The sequence below is a fragment of the Carassius gibelio genome, chromosome B5, assembly GCF_023724105.1.
Source record: "Carassius gibelio isolate Cgi1373 ecotype wild population from Czech Republic chromosome B5, carGib1.2-hapl.c, whole genome shotgun sequence".
NCBI lineage: Eukaryota > Metazoa > Chordata > Actinopteri > Cypriniformes > Cyprinidae > Carassius > Carassius gibelio.
This window is the reverse complement of record NC_068400.1, coordinates 19762748-19785295: the sequence shown is the minus strand read 5'-3', so window position 1 is coordinate 19785295 and position 22548 is coordinate 19762748. Positions and strand designations below refer to the sequence as shown.

Sequence of the window (22548 nt, the reverse complement as noted above, 5' to 3'; positions counted from 1 at the left end):
ATAATGACTGAAACGCGGCCCTTTAAAGACTAAATATTGACTAGCTCTCCCTTCCAAGATTTTAATCTGCACAAAAATCGTAATTTGTAATTGAGCCGTTAACTGATTAAATCAAATAAACATAACATAAAAAAGACAGACAAATCCTGAGCTGTGATTTTGGCTATATTTGCATGCAAAATTAGAGAAGCAATATATAACTTCTCTATAGCTTCTCGTTGAACAGAGCAGACACAGAGAAAGAGTTGTTTGCACGCTGGGAAAGCAAGATCTTGCACATGTGCAGCAGTAACAGTGAGTCATTCAGACTTTCTAAGGTTTGTCCAAGTAGTCGCTAGATTTGTCGCTAATTGCTTTTTTGGAAAAAGTTGTTGCGTGGGAAACACCATAATTATTGATACGTTGTGTACGATTTCAATCGAGTGCTCAAAATGTCAGGTTTTTGTGCTGATATGTTATGTATACCTAGTGGAGCTTTAGGTTTCCATGTAAAGCACCATACTACTGTCTTACTGAAGTAGTCCTGATAATTCGCTGTTAACCTGCTATTTACTAAGAATATGTTGATTGTTGTAGACTGACATTCTAATTATTTTAGCTATAATAGCTTTATAATATAATACAAAATTTTGCTCCACCGGCAAAATAGGGTATATATTATAGGGTTAATGCAGGAGAGACGAGCGAGTTAGTTAAGGCTGGTGCTCCTGTGACACGGCTGTTCTGCATTTTGCATTTTGTAAGTGTTTTTGTATTTTATGTCATCATAAGAACAGATTGGCACACTATATTATTGTTTTATATAATGGTGCTTTATCAATGGTAGCTCTAGCGAACTTATTCATGGACACCTTTCTGTGCCAATCACAACAGGCTTGGCCAGCTGACCAACTAGAGCAAAGTAGGCTTATGAAAGGAAGAGGTTTGCAATGAACTTGCTAATCATTGGCAAATGACTCTTTTTATACTATTAAATGACAGTTTTTTTCTGACCTTAGATGCATTTAAACCTGTTGTAGGGGACTCCAACACAATATTAGGACACTTTAAAATACCATATGACCTGATCTTTAACACGTTAGACTGCATAAACACAATCAAGCTGTTAAAAAAGCAGTCAGCCACCTCTTTAAATGTTTTTCTCTTCTTATGTCAGATATGTATGTATGTATGTATATATGTACCAGGAGCACCTCAAAAAACCACAACAAATTCCTTGTGTGTTTGCGCACACCTGGTGAATAAAGCTAATTTTGATTTGTGATTCTGATTCTAAAAAGCTTTGTTGTTGAAAGCCATTTCCTTGAATACACTTGAGGACATTCAGTGTTTGCATTCATACCCTGCCATAGGTAGCATACCCAAAACCGAATGAGAAATAACAAGTAACTTTAAAAGGCAATGTTGTAATTGTTCCTTTCTCCTACCATTCACTGTACTTGCTAAACCAGGACTAATAATCTTTAAAAATTGTTCCTCTACAGAGAAGAGACATATTTTAATCCTAGCTCTTTGCCTTAGTTTGAAAGATCTTTCAAATGCCAATATCAGATTATGCTTCTTATCATTCTCTCACCAAATGAACACCGTTCTCCTGCAGGCAAACTGTGGTAGATGAGCTGACAAAGAAGAGTTTATTACATTTTTACACGTTTGAACTTCTGAAAATAATTTTCATACATTCTGCAGGTAACTGTCGATCTCTTTTGTGCTGCTCTGTAACTGGCATCATTCAAGCTTCGCTGGAGAAACAAGGAGAACTGGGGGGAACCCACTTAATATTCACACGGCATTCATGGTGAATTTAAATGAATGAGTTAGAAAGACTGAGGGTTTGTGAGCATGTTGGAGGGAGAGAGTGTGTGGGAAGGTGAGAGAACGTGTGAGAGAGGGCAAGCAAGAAAAGAAAAAACTCTGTAAAATTGACGATTGGGATTGGCACAATGGTTGTCACTTAAAGTTTCATCTCTTCTTAAGACTGCACTGCTGTAGAACACTCCAGGTGAAAAAAAAAAAAAAATGGCGAATGGATGCCTTAAAAATGCAAATACAGCTGCCCTTGAAATCACATTATATTGAACTGTTTCTGGGAATAATTAGTTTTTGGTAGGCATCTTACTGGGAAAAAACATATACCAGTCATATACCAGTTTACGGTGGTCAAGAAGATGGATCATGGTTACTGGGTTGTTGCTAGTACAAAATGGTATACATAATGGACCTTGGACTTACAAAGTAATAGTTTATCTATGTATAGCTGGAAATTTGGTATAGTTCACCCAAAAATGAAAATGTTATGTTTATCTGCTTAACCCCAGGGTATCCAATATGTAGGTGACTTTGTTTCTTCAGTTGAACACAAACAAAGAATTTTAACTCAAACCATTGCAGTCTGTCAGTCATATAATGGAAGTGAACGGGAATCACAATTTTGAGAGTCAAAAAAACAAACAAAACCAAATTAAACCCTGCAGCTCGTGACGATACATTGATGTGTAAAGGCACAAAACAATCGGTCTGTGCAAGAAACTGAACACTGATTCAGATCTGATCTGATTCACTGCAATGTCTGAAATGTCCTGAGTGGGTTCTCAGTAGCCAGCACGTGACGCATCTTCTTGCATTATGGCGGATCGATGACCATTGGCACTCCTAATTGAGATTGTAAATAGAGTGTCAATGGAGTGACGCTCTCAGAACAGTTCAGACATTACAGTGAATCGGAGGCAAAAAAATATATATGAATACTGTTCAGTTTCTTGCACAGACCGATCATTTTGTGTCTTTACACATCAGTGCATTGACAAGAACCGCAGGTTTTAAAATTATCATTATTTTTTTTTTACTCTCAAAGCTGTGATTACCATTTACTTCCATTATATGACTGACAGACTGCAACGGTTTAAGTTAAAAATCTTTGTTTGTGTTCTGCTGAAGAAGCAAAGTCACCTACATCTTGGATACCCTGGGGTTAAGCAGATAAACATAACCCTTTCATTTGACTATTTGTTCATTAAAAGTGCTAATTTAAAAGTGCTGTTTTGCCAGATAAATTGCTACCTGTCCTGACTTCTGTAACGACAGTCAAATTAGAACTAGACATTTTAGCATGCAGCTGCTGAGACTAGTAGGATGTATAGTCGTGGCCAAAAGTTTTGAGAATTACATAAATATTGGAAATTGGAAAAGTTGCTGCTTAAGTTTTTATAATAGCAATTTGCATATACTCCAGAATGTTATGAAGAGTGATCAGATGAATTGCATAGTCCTTCTTTGCCATGAAAATGAACTTAATCCCAAAAAAACCTTTCCACTGCATTTCATTGCTGTCATTAAAGGACCTGCTGAGATCATTTCAGTAATCATCTTGTTAACTCAGGTGAGAATGTTGACGAACGCAAGGTTGGAGATCATAATGTCAGGCTGATTGGGTTATAATGGCAGACTTGACATGTTAAAAGGAGGGTGATGCTTGAAATCATTGTTCTTCCATTGTTAACCATGGTGACCTGCAAAGAAACGCGTGCAGCCATCATTGCGTTGCATAAAAATGGCTTCACTGACAAGGATATTGTGGCTACTAAGATTGCACCTAAATCAACAATTTATAGGTTCATCAAGAACTTCAAGGAAAGAGGTTCAATTCTAGTAAAGAAGGCTTCAGGGCATCCAAGAAAGTCCAGCAAGCGCCAGGATTGTCTCCTAAAGAGGATTCAGCTGTGGGATCGGAGTGCCACCATTGCAGAGCTTGCTCAGGAATGGCAGCAGGCAGGTGTGAGCGCATCTGCACGCACAGTGAAGCAAAGACTTTTGGAAGATGGCCTGGTGTAAAGAAGGGCAGCAAAGAAGCCACTTCTCTCCAAAAAAAAAAAAAAAAAACATCAGGGAAAGATTGATCTTCTGCAGAAAGTATAGTGAATGGACTGCTGAGGACTGGGGCAAAGTAATATTCTCCGATGAAGCCCCTTTCTGATTGTTTGGGGCATCTGGAAAAAGGCTTGTCCGGAGAAGAAAAGGTGAGCGCTACCATCAGTCCTATGTCATTCCAACAGTAAAGCATCCTGACACCATTCATGTGTGGGGTTGCTTCTCATCCAAGGGAGTGGGCTCACTCACAATTCTGTCCAAAAACACAGCCATGAATAAAGAATGGTACCAAAACACCCTCCAACAGCAACTTCTTCCAACAATCCAACAGCAGTTTGGTGAAGAACAATGCATTTTCCAGCACGATGGAGCACCATGCCATAAGGCAAAAGTGATAACTAAGTGGCTCGTTACCAGAATTTTTAAATTTTGGGTCCATGGCCTGGAAACTCCCCAGATCTTAATCCCATTGAGAACTTGTGGTCAATCCTGAAGAGGCAGGTGGACAAACAAAAAAACCACTAATTCTGACAAACTCCAAGAAGTGATTATGAAAGAATAGGTTGCTATCAGTCAGGATTTGGCCCAGAAGCATGCCCAGTCGAATTGCAGAGGTCCTGAAAAAGAAGGGCCAACACTGCAAATACTGACTCTTTGCATAAATGTCATGTAATTGTCGATAAAAGCCTTTGAAACTTATGAAGTGCTTGTAATTATATTTCAGTACATCACAGAAACAACTGAAACAAGGATCTAAAAGCAGTTTAGCAGCAAACTATTTGAAAACTAATATTTATGTAATTCTCAAAACTTTTGGACACGACTGTACAAAACAACATATTTTCAATAGTGAATGGTTAGGGAAAATTGTTTTGACAAATAGTCTTAAAGGACAAGTTCACCAGTTTTCAATCAGCTTTGTATTGTTACAGAGTCAGATGCAGGGGTGTCACTAGATTCACAGAGGTGTCAAGTAACGAAGTACAAATGCTGCTTGACCTTATTTAAGTAGAAATTTTCAGTATCTACACTTTACTGGAGTAATTATTTTACAGCCGACTTTTGATTGTGGTTGGATGAGAAGTATAAACATATACCATTCCAACACCCTATTGGTTTGTACGCGATCCATCGCACCTGCACGAAACACAAATCACATCACACTACAGCAAGTTGTTGGGTTCGATTAGCAATAAATATATTTCCTAAAAGTTATTATTCCTCATCTACTGGCTCATTTATCAAATGGGTTCTTTCTCTTCTTCCTCCGCAAATTAAGCTACTGTAGGTAGTGCGGTAGTGAGACATTTGAATAAATTAGCATTCGCGATTTGACAATATTGTGATAAGTATGCTATACTAACTTTGTAACTCGTTACCCCCCCCCAACACTGGACATAGCAGACATATACAGGAAGGTATCAATCAAGAAGGTATAAAGATTAGGAGTTATTTTATTTTTGGATTAATCACTTGGATTAATCATTAATTTTGACAGCACTAATGTTTTTTTGTAAATAGACAACCATAGAAGGGTAATTGTTACTAAGTCCACACCAATTTTCTTGTCCATTGCCCTCACAGATTCCTGCAGCTAAGCTTGGATGTACATTTACATTCCATTAAAACAGTGGTTCCCAACCTTTTGCAATTCACGGGTCACACAACCAAACACATATGTTTGCAAGACCCACTGCAAAAAAAAATAATAACTGACCCCGCTATTATTGGGTTTTCCCTAACCATTCACCATTCAACATATTTCCAAAAGAAAACCAATTAGAGCTTTATCAAAAAGTTGTAACGTCTCTAGAACAGACATAGAGTGCATTTTCTCAAGGCACTTGCCATTGGCAGTTTGGCAAATAGTACATTTCTGACTGAGGAAACCCCTTCTACCTTTTGCTGGTTTACCTGACCCTTATCTGATATGTTTCTTAGGGGGCGGTCGCACAGGTTGCAGTCTTGTTTTCAAAAACTTTTGCATGCATTTGCCAAAAGTCTATAGAACTCATTGCATAAGACACTGAGAGGAAAAAAAAAAAAAAAAAATTGTGAAAGGCGACAAAATGGCCAAAAACATTGTCTGCAGGTTTAAAATTGAGAATCTGATAGAAAAGGTTTTATTGTTCAAGCATGTTTATGTTTGAAGGGAAGGAAAAGTCTTCCTGTCAGCTATAGCTCATCACAATAATGAAGGAATTGCTTGCAAACTAGCTGTTACAGGATGCCCCGTCTACCCTTGAGCTCTCATTGTGCGGTCCTTCCATTTTATTTCTGCCCATTTCACCCTGCCCATGAATGCCAAGCCGTCTGACCTATACTCCTGACTCCTTATCTACAGCTCCAGTTGAAAGACAAATAGGGACTCAATACCACTCAACATCAGCTCGCTTACACCATTGATTGAATGTGGACGCACACAGGATGCCAGCTGCATTGTTTAGTGCTGGCAAAACAATGCACAGCAGGATTTCCTGTCTCTTCTTTCCCTGCAAGCGGTCACTCCTGGTGCCACAGAGAGTGCCTGTTATGGGGGGAATGAATCGCCGGCCCTCATGGGATTTTACACTGAATCTAAGCTGCTGGCCTTCACCCCCTACCTATCTACTCCTCTCTCTCGCCCCTCCTGCATTCCCTATCTCTCTTGCTCTTCTTTAAAACACACATTCACAAGCTCTCTCTTTCACATGCTCACATCCTCTCTTCTCTTCAGACACGTACATGCTTGCACATTGTCCTGAAGTTCAAAGAGAGCGAAACCATGTCATGTCAGCTGACTGACCCCCTCCAATCGGATAAGTTCTGATGTAAGTCTTTAGCAGCTGCTCAGATCAGATGGATCGTGCCTGTAGAATCGCGGGAGCACTAGAGGAGGCAGTGAGGTGCAGTATGGCAAAGTAGCAGTGAGACACACACAGCGAGAGAGTGCAAATGAAAGACTATGCGCTCTGCCTCTCTGGCATGGATGAGTCCAGCATTCTGAGGAGACGCGGGCTACAGGTAGGGAATATAGAGTGATGTGGGGCGTGGGTGTTTGCCGCTTCATTGTTTTGTAGCTTTTATGTGAACACTTGGATGTGGGATGAATTACAAAATAGAGTCTGTGTCTTTTGAATGCTGAAACATCCAAATACTGCACTGAAAGACTGAAATTGTGGGAGTTTTGTCACTGAAAAGACTGCAAAGAGCAAATATAGGTAATGGTTTCTGTCTCTCTGCACATAGTTTATACCTTCGGAACTTGTCAGTTTCTTTTTAAATAAGATCAGCAACTTATTTAAAAACTGATAGAACACTCACAAAAAAAAAGATTTTTAAAGGAAGCTGTCTTTATTAGACTAAAGTTCTTGTCAGTTGTAATAAAACAATGAAGTTTCTGACAGAAAACTTTATAGTGAGATATTTGACAGCTTTTTAGTTCTTTTTTAGTTCTGCTTTTCTTTTTGCATTCACTGTTGTACGCAATTGCCACTAATGAATTCCAAACCAATATGACTTTCTGCTGCAGAAAAAAAAGAAAATTAAAAATGTAGGTTAAAAAAAAAAACGAAACCAACAACAACAAAACACATTCTCAGAATATGATCTTTTGTGTTCCACACATGGAAAAAAAATTCACACAGGTTTGGAAAAACATGAGGGCAAATACATAATGATGGAACTTCCTTTTTTGTATGATCTATCCCTTCAAGACATTGTATTTGAAGTATCTGCTGTGTGAGTTTAGAGGGGTAATTAGTCATCCATCCATTGGCGGTTAATCTCTTTGTGAAATGGTGACATTTAAAGAGACTCTTATAGTCTTTTCATTGTTTAGACATGGTAAAGGACACTTGTTTCTAAGCTCTGTGTTTTGTGGACCTCCACTGCTGGCGATTAAAACAAAAAAGATTGTTTGCCCTAAGGACAAGATTCAGTGTTCTGCAGTATGATTTCATGTGGGACACAGTGTTTTCATTTGTCAGTCAAATGCATGTCAGTGCACGGTTTCACACTCTGTGTTGCTTCAGGCTATGAGATCATAAATCAGAGACTGGGGGGATTGGTATATTTTATATGGAATCTTTTATGTTAGGAAACTTCCTGAATTGAGTTAATGTTGTAATTGTCACTACAGCAGAGAAAGGGAATGTGTTACATGGCTAAATTTAGACAGGTTGATGTCGTTGAGAAGGTTGAGTCAATTAGCTGCTTTATGTCAATTACACCAAGGTTGCTGCAGCATGCAGGGCAATTGTTCTGAGACCCACTAAACACACAGCGTCACTTCTAATTGTGTTTGGGAGAGCTTTCAGTTGAGTATAATTATGTTGGAGTTTAAATCCAAAGACTTGTTCACACACCTTGATTGCATATTCGCCATTAATACTTTGAATTATAGCAGTGCTTTTCTGTGATTCAGAGAATTCCTAAAATGATAATCTGTATTTGTCCAACAATAGAGCAACAGACCAACCACCCCTCCCCCCGCCCCCAGTTAGATAATTCACCCATTCTTTCATTTTTTTCTTCATTCACTCATTGTATTTTTTTAATTCATTTGTTCATTCTTGTAGTAATTGATTCACTTATTCTTGTATTTTTTACATTCATTTGTTCATTCTTTTAATTTTTATTCCATTCACTCATTTTTTTACATCTGTTCATTATTGTGTTTTATTTAATTTGCTCATACTTGTATATTTTATTTATTCATACTTGTATTTTATAAATTCATTTGTCATTCTTGTGTTTTAAATCTTTCACTAATTCTTGTTTTTTTTAACATTAATTCGTTCATTCTTCTCATTCTTGTATTGTTTGCTATTGTTTACTCATTTATTTATTCATCAATTTGAATTTCTTATGTCTTTTATTCTGACATCATTCTAGAGATGAAACAATATAAAATTTCTCATGACAGTTATTAGTGACCAAAATTATCACAGTATCACAATTATCACATATGTGATGTTCAAATAAAGCTTTGAAAAAGTTTCATAAAATGGTAGACCTCACATTTCAGCCTTTAAATAAAGAAAAGGGTTAAATGTAAGGGTTATAAGTCTTTGTGTAAGCAAAATGTACCTATCGGGGATCTTTTTTTTTGCTGTATAATTTTGTTTGTCAATTGGTCATGTTACAACATGAAATGTAACAGTCTCTGTTTAAACAACATGCCACACACTAAAAAATCCTGGGTTATTTTTTCTACCCAAGTGCTGGGTTGAGCCATTTGGGTAAATTTTTGGGTTATTTTCTCAGTCTTGGGTAGTTTTTGGGTAGTTCTATGTAACCCAACCGCTGGGTTATTTTCTGGGTCGTTTTCACTGAGAGCTGAATCAATGCACCCCTCCCCCACTCGGACGCAATAACCCAGCTCATTGGGTCAAATCAACTCCGCGCAGGATCAGCGCAGCGCGGGCTGACTGAATTCGAGGTGGAGGTGGATGCCACACACACGCTGTAATATTTGGAGAAATAAGGTTCGTATCAATATATTTATACATTTGACATGTATTTTTAAACATATTTACACACATAACATAATAATGAGCGAACGAGCGATAAAAAGGCAAAGAAATGTGCGACAACAGTCACGTTTACATGACATTAAATGCACCGCCAGATTCGCTCGTTTTGGTTTGCTGGTAATGCCTGCTGGATAGTAAATACGTTTTCTTCAGTTTTTATGTGTTAAACGACCCTTTTGTCAAAGTCTTACGTTTCTTCTTAACTGTTAAATGATATAATTTACTTCAAAGTCCATTAAGTCAATTAATTTCAATGCCACGAGATCAATGTGATGTAAACGTGCATTCCTTGACTTGCCCATCCCCCGTCTTACTGCATGCAGTGCTAAGCCAAAACAACCCAATTTTTGGGTCATCTGTCGCGGGCATATTTTGGATCGTTACAGGAGAAAATATTTTAAAAACAAACTGACTTTAGCCTTTTTTTCTGGTGAAATAAAGGTTTGTATTGGTCTTTTTATCATTGAATCGTTACCGATTGGCAAAAATGTCCCATTCTGATTTTAAAATATCACTTAACGTTATATGATAGATCATAAAGCATCCTGCATTTGCGAGCACCAGAGATAACGTTACCTATTTTTTTTCTGTCTGATGCGTTTCGGGTTTTTTTTTCACAATAAAAATACATTTCTAATCATTTATTCATTTAATAAATGTATTATTATTTGAAATCCAGGTAAGTGTCAATTAATCTTGGACTAAAATATATTGTTTTTTCCCCTCAGACCTGCTCTTGACTGTCCGTGGTAGCAAATCCACAGCCTTTAGCTGGAGGTGACACTTTTATCTCATCTAATTTGAATGATTGCCATACATTGATCATAATAAAATGACCATAAACCATAAAAAAACAGCTGTTACTATTATTAAAAAGATCCGGTAACGTTATTGTGGATATACCCGTTTAGTTAAAGGGTTAACGTTACTTCACCCAATAATCAAAATTATGTCATTAATAAGTCACCCTCATGTTGTTCCAAACCCGTGAGACCGTGAAACTGTCTTCCGAAGATGAACGGAGGTCTTACTGGTTTGGAACGACTTGTGAGCAAATTATGAGCAAAGTGAAATGTTAAGCAGTATAATTCAGGAATCAGTTTGCATGGAGTTTAGAAACATCCAGGATTTACTAGTTAAAGTGTTGAAAAGCTCTGAAGAGTATTTCTGTTTTTATGGAAACTAATCCTTTTACATGTAAAAAATGTTCATAAGCCTCTATTTGATTAACAGCATTGCTATTTCTTTTTCCAGTAGAATCAACCGTATCTGAAGAGAGAGCTGAGGAAATTAAACAATGGCTGAGAAACAACACACAGCCCATCAGCCAGGTGGAACAGTACATCTGAAAAATATGTTTGAGGTCCTCCATGAGTTTCCTCGGCTAACTACCTCAGGCATGGTATGTTAACATAATGTCTTTGTCATATGGTAACATGAGTTATATTAAGTCTTTTTTGAGAAGTTTTTTTTTGTTATTTTTGCTTTTAGATTGCACAGGACTTTCACATTTTACATTAAGATGAAGCCCCAAAACTGTTTGAAAAATGGCTGGTATACTGACAGGATCTTGCTTTTTGTGAGCGAGAAGCAAAGCTTTCATGTACAGCTGAACAAATGACAGAAGGTTAAAATGTTTCTACAATATTTTGATATTATGGGCCAGATTTACTAATAGCTTGCACCATAGTACTATCAGGATTACTAAAGAAATGCAGTGATGAAAAAAATCTGTTTTTTTTTATTTGCATATTGTCAGTGGATCAACAGCACAACTTTACACTTCAGTCTACACTTTTATGGGATTTTGGACTCACGCTAATTTGACCTGTTTAGTAAATCTGGCCTTATATTCTCAATGACAACTCGCTACTGTTTTTACTAGTGTTGATGAATGTAATATTATTTTCCTACAGATGCAAAGGGAAATCTTGCACTAAAGCTATTTACCTGTTTTGCTACCACCTCCACCCTACAAATTTGGCAGAAAAACAGTCCGACCCAGCATTGATGAAAGCAAAAAAGCTTTCATTGACATTCAGCCTGTAAGTACGACTTTACAGAAATTTACTTCAATCATTTAATGACTTCACCAGGTTGAATACACTACCATTCAAAAGTTTGGGATCGGTATGATTTTTTAAATGTTTTTAAATTAAGTCTCTTCTGCTTACAAAGGCATTTATTTGATCCAAATACAGCAAAAATAGTAATGTTGTGAAATATTGTTACAATAAATTAATATTTGCTATTTGAATATATTAAGAACATTTTTTTTTGTGATCAAAGCTGAATGTCCAACATCGTTATTCCAGTCTTATATATAGTAACATGTTGACAAGATATGCTCCATAAGAACTTTGTAATTTAATTTATAATGTATCTTGGATAAATAAGTCTGAGCTCACAATTTTTTTTTCTGTAGATAATTTTCATTACTAAAACATCTTACTGGCAAATTTCTAGTGTCCTAGCTATAATTAATTTTACTAGACAGATAAAAAAAAAGTCTTTTTTTTTTCAGTTTCACACTCTAGCAAGTTAAGGTCTTTTGCTTTTGTAGGGCAGAATATTAAATGTAGAAATTAAAGTAAAATTAAAGTATTTCAAGTGTTACCAAAACTCTTTTGACTTGCTATGCATCCCTGTCAGTGGCTCTGTCAAAGTGGGCCAGATCAAGCTGTAATAATTTTCAGGTATTTTGCCTCATCCAAAGCTCTGCCTATACAAGACCTATTGTTTCTAAAGACTGCTTGATTGAATAAACAGTTTCGAATGAATCCCCAACCCACCACCCATACCCACACCCCTGACACTCCCATTCTGTTTCACCTTTATTCATTTGCATTATCTGTCCTTTAGGTTGGAACAAATATGGTGGAGTACCTCCAGCAGGCTGAAGCATCAAGACCTTACCCATATGTCCTGTAACTTGAAAATGGACACATTGCGTCGCGGGCATTTGTCATCCTCGCAGGAGAAGCTTTGGAACAAAGAACTATTGTTTAAGGGGAAGTCATGGCCTAATGGTTAGAGAGTTGGACTCGCAATTTAAGGGTTGTGTGTTCGAGTCTCGGGCCGACAGGAATTGTAGGTGAGAGGAGTGAATGTATAGTGCTCTCTTCCACCCTCAATACCACGACTTAGGTGCCCTTGAGCAAGGCATCGAACCCCCAACTGCTCCCCGGGTGCCGCAGCACAAATGGCTGCCCACTGCTCCGGGTGTGTGTTCACAGTGTGTGTGTGTGTTCACTGCTCTGTGTGTGTGCACTTCGGATGGGTTAAATGCAGAGCGTGAATTCTGAGTATGGGTCACCATACTTGGCTGAATGTCACATCACTTTCACTTCACTTCATTGGGACAGTAAATGTATGTTTCAAATCGTTTTATGTTTTTGATGTAAACTAACTGAAACATTGTTTCTATATTAGGGAGTTTATTCATAATATATTTGAGTTGGAGGGAAGTGAATCCCCAACAGTGAAATTTTTGCACTGGGCACTACATTCTTGCAAGTAGATTATAAGAGGTTCTTTGAACAAACAGTGGTTCAAGAACACGAGGTAGCATTTTAGTTTAAGTTTTATTTGCACAAGAGATTTTTGTTCTGTTTTTTTTTGTATAAACAACTGTTTTATTGCTTGAGGAAGAGTATTACTTTATGCGTACTGATTATCAATTACATTTTTATGTAGAAATCTTTTACTGCCAATACGTTGTATTTCATAGATTTATTTTTGTGTTCATTTTGTAGACTTAAAACAACAGGTCCATAATGTAGACTTAAAACAAATGTGCTTTGTAACAAACAGTTCTTGAGGTAAAGTATTTTAGTTTTAATTTCATGTGCATATGGATTATTTAAAAATAAGTATTTATTTGTATATTTAAAAAAAACCTTTAGGTTTTTTGGAGTTCATGAATTTCATGAGCATATGGATTAAAAATAATATGAATTATTTTTTAAATGCATTACTAAACCTTGTGGTTCTTTGGAGTTTATGAATTCAAATGTTTTTTTCTAAACATTTACAGTTTAGAAAAGTTACAGAGGCAAACCATAAAAATGAAAGAAATTGTTTTAAATACTGTTTATAAATGGAATTTTATTTTTTTAGTTTTGTATGATCTCTTGAATTTTTGGTTGAGGTAAAGTGTAATTACAAAGTGTAATATGCTGAAAAAAAAATAAAGATAATACAATGTTGTCCTGTTTGTTTATTATGTGGTATATTTAATGTTAAAAGGAGTAAAAATTCCTTTGAAAATATAACCCATTTATGAAATCAAATTAACCCATTATTTTTGTAAAAATAACCAATTTTTGGGTAGAAAAAACAACCCATTTGCTGGGTTAAAATTAATAACCCAACTTCTTGGGTTAGTTTAACCCCATATGGGTTCTGTCCTATATTTACCCAGCAGTTGTGTTAAAAACAACCCAATTTGGGTTGTTTTTAACCCAGTGTTTTTTAGAGTGCATATAAAAAGATCTTTCACTTTCCAAAGCATTGATAGAATTTTTCTCACTATCGCCCAAATGTTCTGCCTTTTATGACATTAGATTCAGTAATGCAATTCAAAAAGACTAAAACATATTGTTTCGCAAATAAACATGGGTCTTCCAGGCTGTATCCTGTAAGATCAGCTGGTTCCACTGAGGATATTGTTGTTAGCAGAACATATTGAAATGGGCGGTAGATACTGGCAGGTAATTAGAATGAATAGACAGTAGTGGTGCTATATTAGCTTTGTAATTACAGATGCAGTGAATTTGCGCATTCAGAGGTCTCATGGGGTCATCTCCCTGCATTTGTTTAGTTGCATTAAGCTTCGTTTCACGTTTGACTTGATCTAATAAAAAAACACACACACAAAAAAAACATGTAATTGCTTTTTTTTATTTTTTTGCATTGAAGAAATTTTTTTGGTAGTTTTGAGGAAAATTGATTTTTTAAGTAATATGTGTTTAAGGTCTAAGCAATTAAAAGATCTGTATGGAAAAATCACTTAATATCCTGTATCGTTAATATACACTTAATACGTTTTTAATGTAATGTTTGTTTTGTGAATGACTTGCTGCCATATTTGATTTATGTGTACAGTGAGCAATCTTAGTCACATTCACAAAGGGTGACAGAGACAAGAGTGCTCTGTTTTGCATTATATATGACAATGTATCAGAATTCAATAAGTGTGATTGATAATGTCTAATCAGAGATGTTTGTGCCCATATCGGCACATCAATCAATTCTCATTTTTCACACTATTAATGTGCATGGTTCACACGTTAACTGTCTGGCTTTTTATATTTATGCACTGAACACTATTCTGTACATTAATTATGAATTCTGGAGAATATAACTTTTTTTATATGTGTGTAATGTGTGGACAAATAGAAGTAAAGCAACGGCCCTGTGGTGCTTTCAGAAAATTGCTTTTTATATAATGTAATTTTGGTTTGTTATTATTTGTTAATAAAAACGAAGCATATTTCTCATCTTTGTCACCCTTTGTGAATGTGACTAAGATTACTTACTGTATGTGTAACAAATTTTACAAATACTTTACAGAGAGAGTTTAAGATACACTCACCTAAAGGATTATTAGTAACACAATACTAATACTGTGTTTGACCCCCTTTCGCATTCAGAACTGCCTTAATTCCACATGGCATTGATTCAACAAGGTGCTGAAAGCATTCTTTAGAATTGTTGGCCATATTGATAGGATAGCATCTTGCACTTGATGGAGATTTGTGGGATGCACATCCAGGGCACGAAGCTCCCGTTCCACTACATCCCAAAGATGCTCTATTGGGTTGAGATCTGGTGACTGTGGGAGCCATCTTAGTACAGTGAACTCATTGGCATGTTCAAGAAACCAATTTGAAATGATTCGAGCTCTGTGACATGGTCCATTATCCTGCTGGAGTAGCCTGATGGATGATGGATCCATTTTCTCATTCTGTTTACGTCAAATTCTGACTCTACCATCTGAATGTCTCAACCGAAATCGAGGCTCATCAGACCAGGCAACATTTTTAAAGTCTTCAACTGTCCAATTTTGGTGAGCTTGTGCAAATTGTAGCCTCTTTTTCCTATTTGCAGTGGAGATGAGTGGTACCCGGTGGGGTCTTCTGCTGTTGTAGCCCATCCGCCTCAAGGTTGTGCGTGTTTTGGCTTCACAAATGCTTTGCTGCATACCTCGGTTGTAACGAGTGGATATTTCAAAGTTGCTCTTCTATCAACTTGAATCAGTCGGCCCATTCTCCTCTGACCTGTAGCATCAACAAGGCATTTTCGCCCACAGGATTGCCACATACTGGATGTTTTTCCCTTTCAACACCATTCTTTGTAAACCCTAGAAATGGTTGTGCGTGAAAATCCCAGTGTGGAGGCGGAGGCGTGGTTTAGCGAAGTCTGCAGCCTGAGAGAGAATTGGGAGACGAACGGTGAGTGAGCGGGCTGAACGGAAATAATCAACACCTGTCTCTTGTTTCAGTAATTGGCGTGGCGAGAGTATTTAACGCCAGGAGAAACAGGAGTAGAACGAGAGAGACCCGCTGCTGACGAGAGTGAACGCCAAAACTGTGCATACCGGACTGAGTTTTCTGTCTATGGTGCGAGAGGCACCGTCTTTGTTTTATGTTTTGTTTAATTAAAGTCGTCAGCAGTAAAGCAGACCCCTCTTCCTCTTCCTTCCCCGTTTTCGGCACCAGTGTAAATGAGGATGAGGAAGAGGACGAGGGGTCGGCTTTACTGCAGATGACTTTAATTAAACAAAACATAAAACAAAGACGGTGATACAAATGAACAATGAACAAATACTCTCTCCACGCCAATTACTGAAACAAGAGACAGGTGTGGATTATTTCCGTTCAGCCCGCTCACTCACCGTTCGTCTCCCAATTCTCTCTCCGGCTGCAGACTTCGCTAAACCACGCCTCCGCCTCCACACCCAGTAACTGAGCAGATTATGAAATACTCAGACCGGCCCGACTGGCACCAACAACCATGCCACGCTCAAAATTGCTTAAATCACCTTTCTTTCCCATTCTGACATTCAGTTTAGATTGTCTTGACCAGGACCACATCCCTAAATGCACTGAAGCAACTGTCATGTGATTGGTTAATTAGATAATTGCATTAATGAGAAATTGTACAGGTGTTCCTAATAATCCTTTAGGTGAGTGAATATATAGTTCCATGGCTACTGGTCCATCTAATCTATCTGAAGAACCCTATACTTTATATTTATCTTATACTTTAATGAATTCTGTCATTGTTTCAAAACTGTTTATGTCTATGAATTCAACTACATGCTCACTTGATCCAATACTTACTGAGATGTAAAAAAAAAAGTGTCTAACACTATTATGCCCCTTCATCACAGGTATTATTCATTACTCTTTATCAACTTGTCAGGTCCCATCAGCCCTTAAATTAGCTGCCTTCACACCAGTCCCAAAAAAGGCTGGTTGTGAAGGCAGAATCTGTATAACTATAGGCCTATCACCCATCTACCTTTTCTAGCTAAGGTCTTGGAACGAGTTGTAGCTGGCCAGTTACAGTGATATCTGTCTATCAACAATCTCCTAGAACCATTTCAGTCCGGATTTAGATCAGGCCATTGTACTGAGACTGCTCTCGTCTGGGTTGTAAATGATCTTCTCATTTCTGCTGATATGGGTGTCTGTAGTATTTTGGTATTCTTAGACATCAAATGCTGTCCTTCTTGAAAGACTGTCTGTATATCTAGGAATCTCTGGTACTGCTCTTAAATGGTTTACATCTTATCTTACAAATCCTTCCCAGTTTGTGTCCTTGGGGGGAAACAAATCTTTACCAACTCTAGTTCAGCAAGGTGTCCCACAGGGGTCTGTGCTTGGTCCCATCTTATTTAGCATCTATTTGTTGCCTCTGGGTGACATTATTCTTATGTTTGGTTTAGGTTTTCATTGTTATGCTGATACGCAGATCTATATCAGCATACACCCTGATCCTAATCTTGTGGTTACAGCCTTTAGCACCTGCGATGCGATAAAAGCCTGGATGCATGATCATTTTCTTAAGCTTAACCAAGAAAAAAACAGAACTTCTTTTTGTCGGTACATCAACATCTTTACTCTACCTTAATATTTCAGAGTTGACTACTGTCAAGCACTTGGTTATCTCTTCAAGTGCATAATCTTGGCGTTATTTTCGACTGTGAAATTATGTTCGATGCACATATTAAAAAGATATCAAAGATATCAAACCACTTAGAAATATTGCTAGACTGTGACCATTTCTGTCATTGCCAGATGCAGAAAGGCTTTTACATGCCTTTATTACATCGAGGCTTGATTACTGCAATGCGCTCTATCTTGGTCTCCCAAATAAATAAATCAAAAAATTACAATATATACAAAATTCAGCCGCCTGGTTATTGACGCATACAACCACTCTTCAACATATTTCTCCAGTACTTTCTGATTTACATTGGCTGCCGATACAAGCGTGTATTGAATTCAAAACACTGAATTTAACATATAAAGCTATTCATGGTATAGCTCCTGTTTATCTCTGCAGTTTAGTCACTGCTCATGTGGCAGCTCGCACCTTGCGCTCTTCCAGGTCATGCATTCTCCAGCAGCCTCAATATAAATTAAAGTCTATGGGCGGCCGAGCATTCTCTGTTTCAGCACCACATCTATGGAATGCTCTACCACCGGAAATTAGAGACTCTCCAACATTAGATTGTTTTAAGAATTCTTTAAAGACACATCTTTTTAGAGCTGTTTATTGTAATTGAATGTGATTGTAATAGATTTTTTTCATAGAATTTTTTTCATAGAATTCTTTGTATACTGTAAATGTATTATTATTATTTATTAAAACACTGTTAATACTGGATTCAACTAAAATACTAATACTACAGGGACAGCATGTTTGTTCTGATATGTTGTGTAGTTTTGAGTTCTTTCTATATTCATGGCAACATCAAAAGCCAGCCAGTCCAGCACAGTGTGTGTTATCAGCACTGCGTGCCATATGCTACCTACCTGCATGGTTGACACAGTGTTAATCTAGCAGTGGGAGTCATTGGGAGACATTTCTTCCCATACTGTATTCTTCTTAGACTGTTGTAGAATCATATATTTTTATGCATTCTGCATGGATTGCAGAAGGTAAGTGAAGATGGACTTTGTGGAGAGATTGAAAAGTTAATTCATGAAGTAAGTGGAAAAATTGCAAAAGTGGGTTTGATTGACTGACGTAATTAGAGCCGGACTCTAGAAATGTTGAAATTAGATTGTGCCACTGGTGCATTTCACCTTCAGAAGTGCCACTGAAAGAAAACAAGTAATGGAATCTTTAAACTAACTTTAAATGAGCTCCAAATCAGAAAAAAACTTGTCAAGGTAAATTGACCCACATCAAACAAATGTACATTTATTCTGCTTGTCACTTGGCAAAGATTACTTTCTTTTTCTTTTTTTTTCTCCCTGGAGATTAGACAGTGTTTTGTACTGCACAACTTAAATTAGTTGCCTATGATTAATCAGATATCTGTGCAGAAAAATGTAGTATTTATATTTGTTTATTATTATTTATTACTATTTTATAGTAAAAAAAATAAACGTTTTAGTAGTTCTGAATCTTTTATAATTGTTATACATGCTTTTGCTATAACTATTATAAGACTTTTATTATTATTTTTATTTATTTTTTGGATTAGAGTAAGCAAACAGAATGTTATTTGAACAGAAGCAAGGATAAATAAAATATGAATAAAAAGAACACAAATTCTAATAGCATTTATATGAATAATTAAACAGAAGAACCTAAACTGTTACAGTGTGTTAGAAGATTATATAAAGAGTATCAGAATATTGTGTGTGTGTGTGTGTGTGGCTGTGCTGAGATGATAGTCTCTCTAAACACAGGTCTCTAAAACATTAATGAAAAGAAACAAGCTTTTTGGTGCAATTGTCTTCTAGAAATGCCACATAATACAGACCTTCCCAGTGTAGAATAATAAGGTGAATCAAAATGCTCAGACAAGATGACGAAATACTGCAGGATAACAGATATGATGGTGTGAAGGGAAGCTAGGCACGTCCCTTCAGCCTGTCATATCAGCTGACCTTTACAGATGATGAAAACACTGGTCTTTGGCCCTGAGGGATCTCTGAGTGCCATGACCACATTATTAGCTGGATTGACCTCCATAGCACATCCCGGCCCTTGTACCCTGACCACTGACCTTCTGTCTGACCAATACAAACTCCAGCTGAATGCAGAGTCCTCCCTTTTTACTGGAAGAACAATGTGCACTCCCCTACCTCTGTGGTTTTATTTAACTTGGTCCTCTTAGAGAATGTTCTTTTCCTTTCCTTTCCTTTACTTTCCTTTCCTTTTTCAAAACATGTTTAAAACTTGTTCCTATTGCATTATGCCTCACTCTTAGGCCACCACCACCTGAGATCGCTCATAACTCCTAAACCATTAATCACAGGCACAACGGTCTTATGTTATTGGAATCCTTTGGCTCACGTAAGACAAAAAGCATACCTCAGATTTTTTCCTTAGAAATTTTTGGGTAGTTTATTTATTAATTATATATATATATATATATATATATATATATATATATATATATATATATATATATATATATATATATATATATATATATATATATATATATATATATATATATATTATAAGAACTTTCAACTCACGGTCGCAAAGGGATGCCAAAACATTCGAAAGGGGACAAGGTCACTTATACTAAAACGGCTATAACTTTTGAACTGAATGAGATATCTTTCTGCAAACTCAGAACACTTATTCTAACAAAAATTCTATAAGAAGGAAAACATAAAAATGTGTGTAACTATATGCCCAATTTACCCTATCGACATGAAGATTGGAATGCACTTCTTGGTCAAAAGCACAGTAAGTGTCTGTAAGGGCATTTGTGTATCTTAAAAAACATGGGCGCTACTGGCTAATAAAGTTTGAGCATCTGTTAGACAAAGTTAGTGGCAGTCGATCGAAATGAAAATCAGTGGGTTTGTTTGACTCATGGCCCAAAAGGTCTGTGAGAAATTTGAGAGAAACCAGCCACTTAAAAAAAAAAAAAAAAAAAAAAAAAAAAAAAAAAAAACTTGCACACTAGTCCTAGGCTTTTCGCTCAATCTGGAAAAACTGCAGTACATTTCTCTGGACTCTCTTGGTCAATAATTATCAAAAACAAATGTTAAGGTTTACCCTTTGGGGAGCTATAACAGGGGCATTACTACATCACTAGATCTTGAACAATTTAGCCTTTATTGTTCCTGGTGCTCAGTGGTAGAGCATTGTGTTAGCAGTGCAAAAGGTTGTGGGTTAATTCCCAGGGAACACACATACTGATAAAAAATAATGTATAGCCATAATGAACACAATTTAAGATATTTTGGATGAAAACTGTGACGCTTGTGACTGTCCCATTTACTGCCAAGTAAATTACACTGTAAAGGTCCAGAGAAAGTATGAAAAGCATTGTCAGAATAGTCCATCTGCCATCAGTGGTTCAACCATAACGCTATGAAGTACGCCTCCTTTGTGTGTCTCCACATCACCATAGCGCTATTTAGGAGAATATCTGCTGAGCACAATTATCCTTGTCTAGCAGCTGACACAGAACATCATAATGTGCTTGCGTTGAGCAAGTACTCCCCAAATATTCCCCAAAGCCTACACATGAAAGAAACATGCTTAAAAGAAGTTTTATCGGACCACAGCCGGTGTTGTAAGTCACAAACTTTAAAAATCATTAAGTTTCTATGGTAAATTACCTGGATTTGCCAAAAATGCTGTTAAATTCATTGATTTGGTTGGTTAGGTGGCTTGCTTAATACTATGTAATATCTATTTTTCTACTTAAATTTCTTAGGGTTGAACATTGGTAATCCCCCACTCCCCACACTTTTTTTTCCCTTTTTTTTGGCATGTGGTACCTTTATTTTATGTCAATGATGGTGGTTTATTCAATCAACCTCCAAAAAATATTACAGTAGTGCATATGACTCCTGGCATATTGAATGTCTCCTGAAGCCATACAATAGGTTTGAGAATAAAACTAATGTTTATTCAATGAAAGCAATAATATAATTAATATAAACAATATCATATATCAAAAATGTGCTAGTGTAAATAATCATCCATTTTTATTGCATGAAAAAAGGTATTCTGCAAAATATCTTATTTCATGTTGCATGGAAGAAAGTCATACAGGTTCGTAAAATGGAGAGTACATAAAGTCAAAAAAAAAAACTGAACTGTCCCTTTAATGCTTGGAGATTATTCTAGTTTATTAGGAGTCTAAAGCAGTTTAGTTTATTAGGAGTCCAAAGCAGGAGAGTTAGTGTGAGTCACTCTGATTGCTTTGTCTTTGCAGTTAAAGTATTAATTTTATCATAAATCATAATGGGAACATTGTTTCCCTTGAGTTCTCAGCACCACTGTCATTTTGGCAAATAACAGATGGTAGAACTGGTGATCACTTTTCTTTTTTGGGAAGGAAAAAAAAATGTGGAAAGAAAGAGAAGGGATGCCCTTACAGATGCAAGTCAGCATTTAACACTGCCACACTTTTGATCTTGAGATGGTGCAGAAATGCAGCAAATTCAAAGGGAATTATTAATATGCTATCATGGCAAGGTCTTTAAAACAATATCACTAAAGCTTTGATGTTGCTGGAACATTAGGAAGTTTCATGTCGTGGATTGGACATGCAAAAATGCAGAGAGATGTTAAAGACAGTAGACAGATGTTTTACTTTTTTTTTTTCTAGCTGTTACTGGGCTGCTTTGCCAACTTTATATTGGAGTTTAATTGCTGTCATTGAAATTACTTAACATAGATGTCTTTAGACACACAGGGATGGTTTGAAGTTAGCTGTTTGTCAATACCTGAAACTAGGGATGTCAACGATTAATCGATGATCGATTAATTGTCGATAAGAGATGCAATCGATTAAAGCTCTCGATGGTCGGTTAACCGATTTAATGTTGGGCTGCGTACGGCTCATGCGCAGAACACGTCAAGAGGCTGTGAGTGACTGTGACTGTATATAAATGCATCATCATTCATTCGCAATATACAAATTAAAGGGGGGGGGGGGGGTGAA

At 36.8% G+C, this 22548-nt stretch overlaps 1 protein-coding gene and 1 long non-coding RNA gene across 6 annotated transcripts in view; both read left to right on the top strand.

Annotated features, from left to right (window-relative positions):
- Positions 1-22548, top strand: part of LOC127957305 (microtubule-associated serine/threonine-protein kinase 4) — a 145862-nt gene that overhangs the window by 65228 nt on the left and 58086 nt on the right. Inside the window, exon 1 of one of the 4 annotated variants that reach the window (XM_052555776.1) lies at positions 5789-6870. The exons of the other annotated variants lie outside the window; for them this stretch is intronic. Coding sequence (XP_052411736.1) covers positions 6802-6870 — 69 coding nt within the window. The 5' untranslated portion in view covers positions 5789-6801. Of the gene's footprint in view, positions 1-5788; positions 6871-22548 lie in introns of those variants that run through there. 4 annotated transcript variants of the gene reach the window in all.
- LOC127957308 (uncharacterized) lies at positions 8767-13558 on the top strand. Of its 2 annotated transcripts, none has more exons than XR_008153765.1 (5): positions 8767-10160; positions 10638-10785; positions 10875-11010; positions 11300-11428; positions 12246-13558. It is a non-coding gene; the product is annotated as an uncharacterized LOC127957308 (long non-coding RNA). The 2 variants fall into 2 exon arrangements; XR_008153766.1 differs by having other exon boundaries at positions 10134-10160; positions 10641-10785.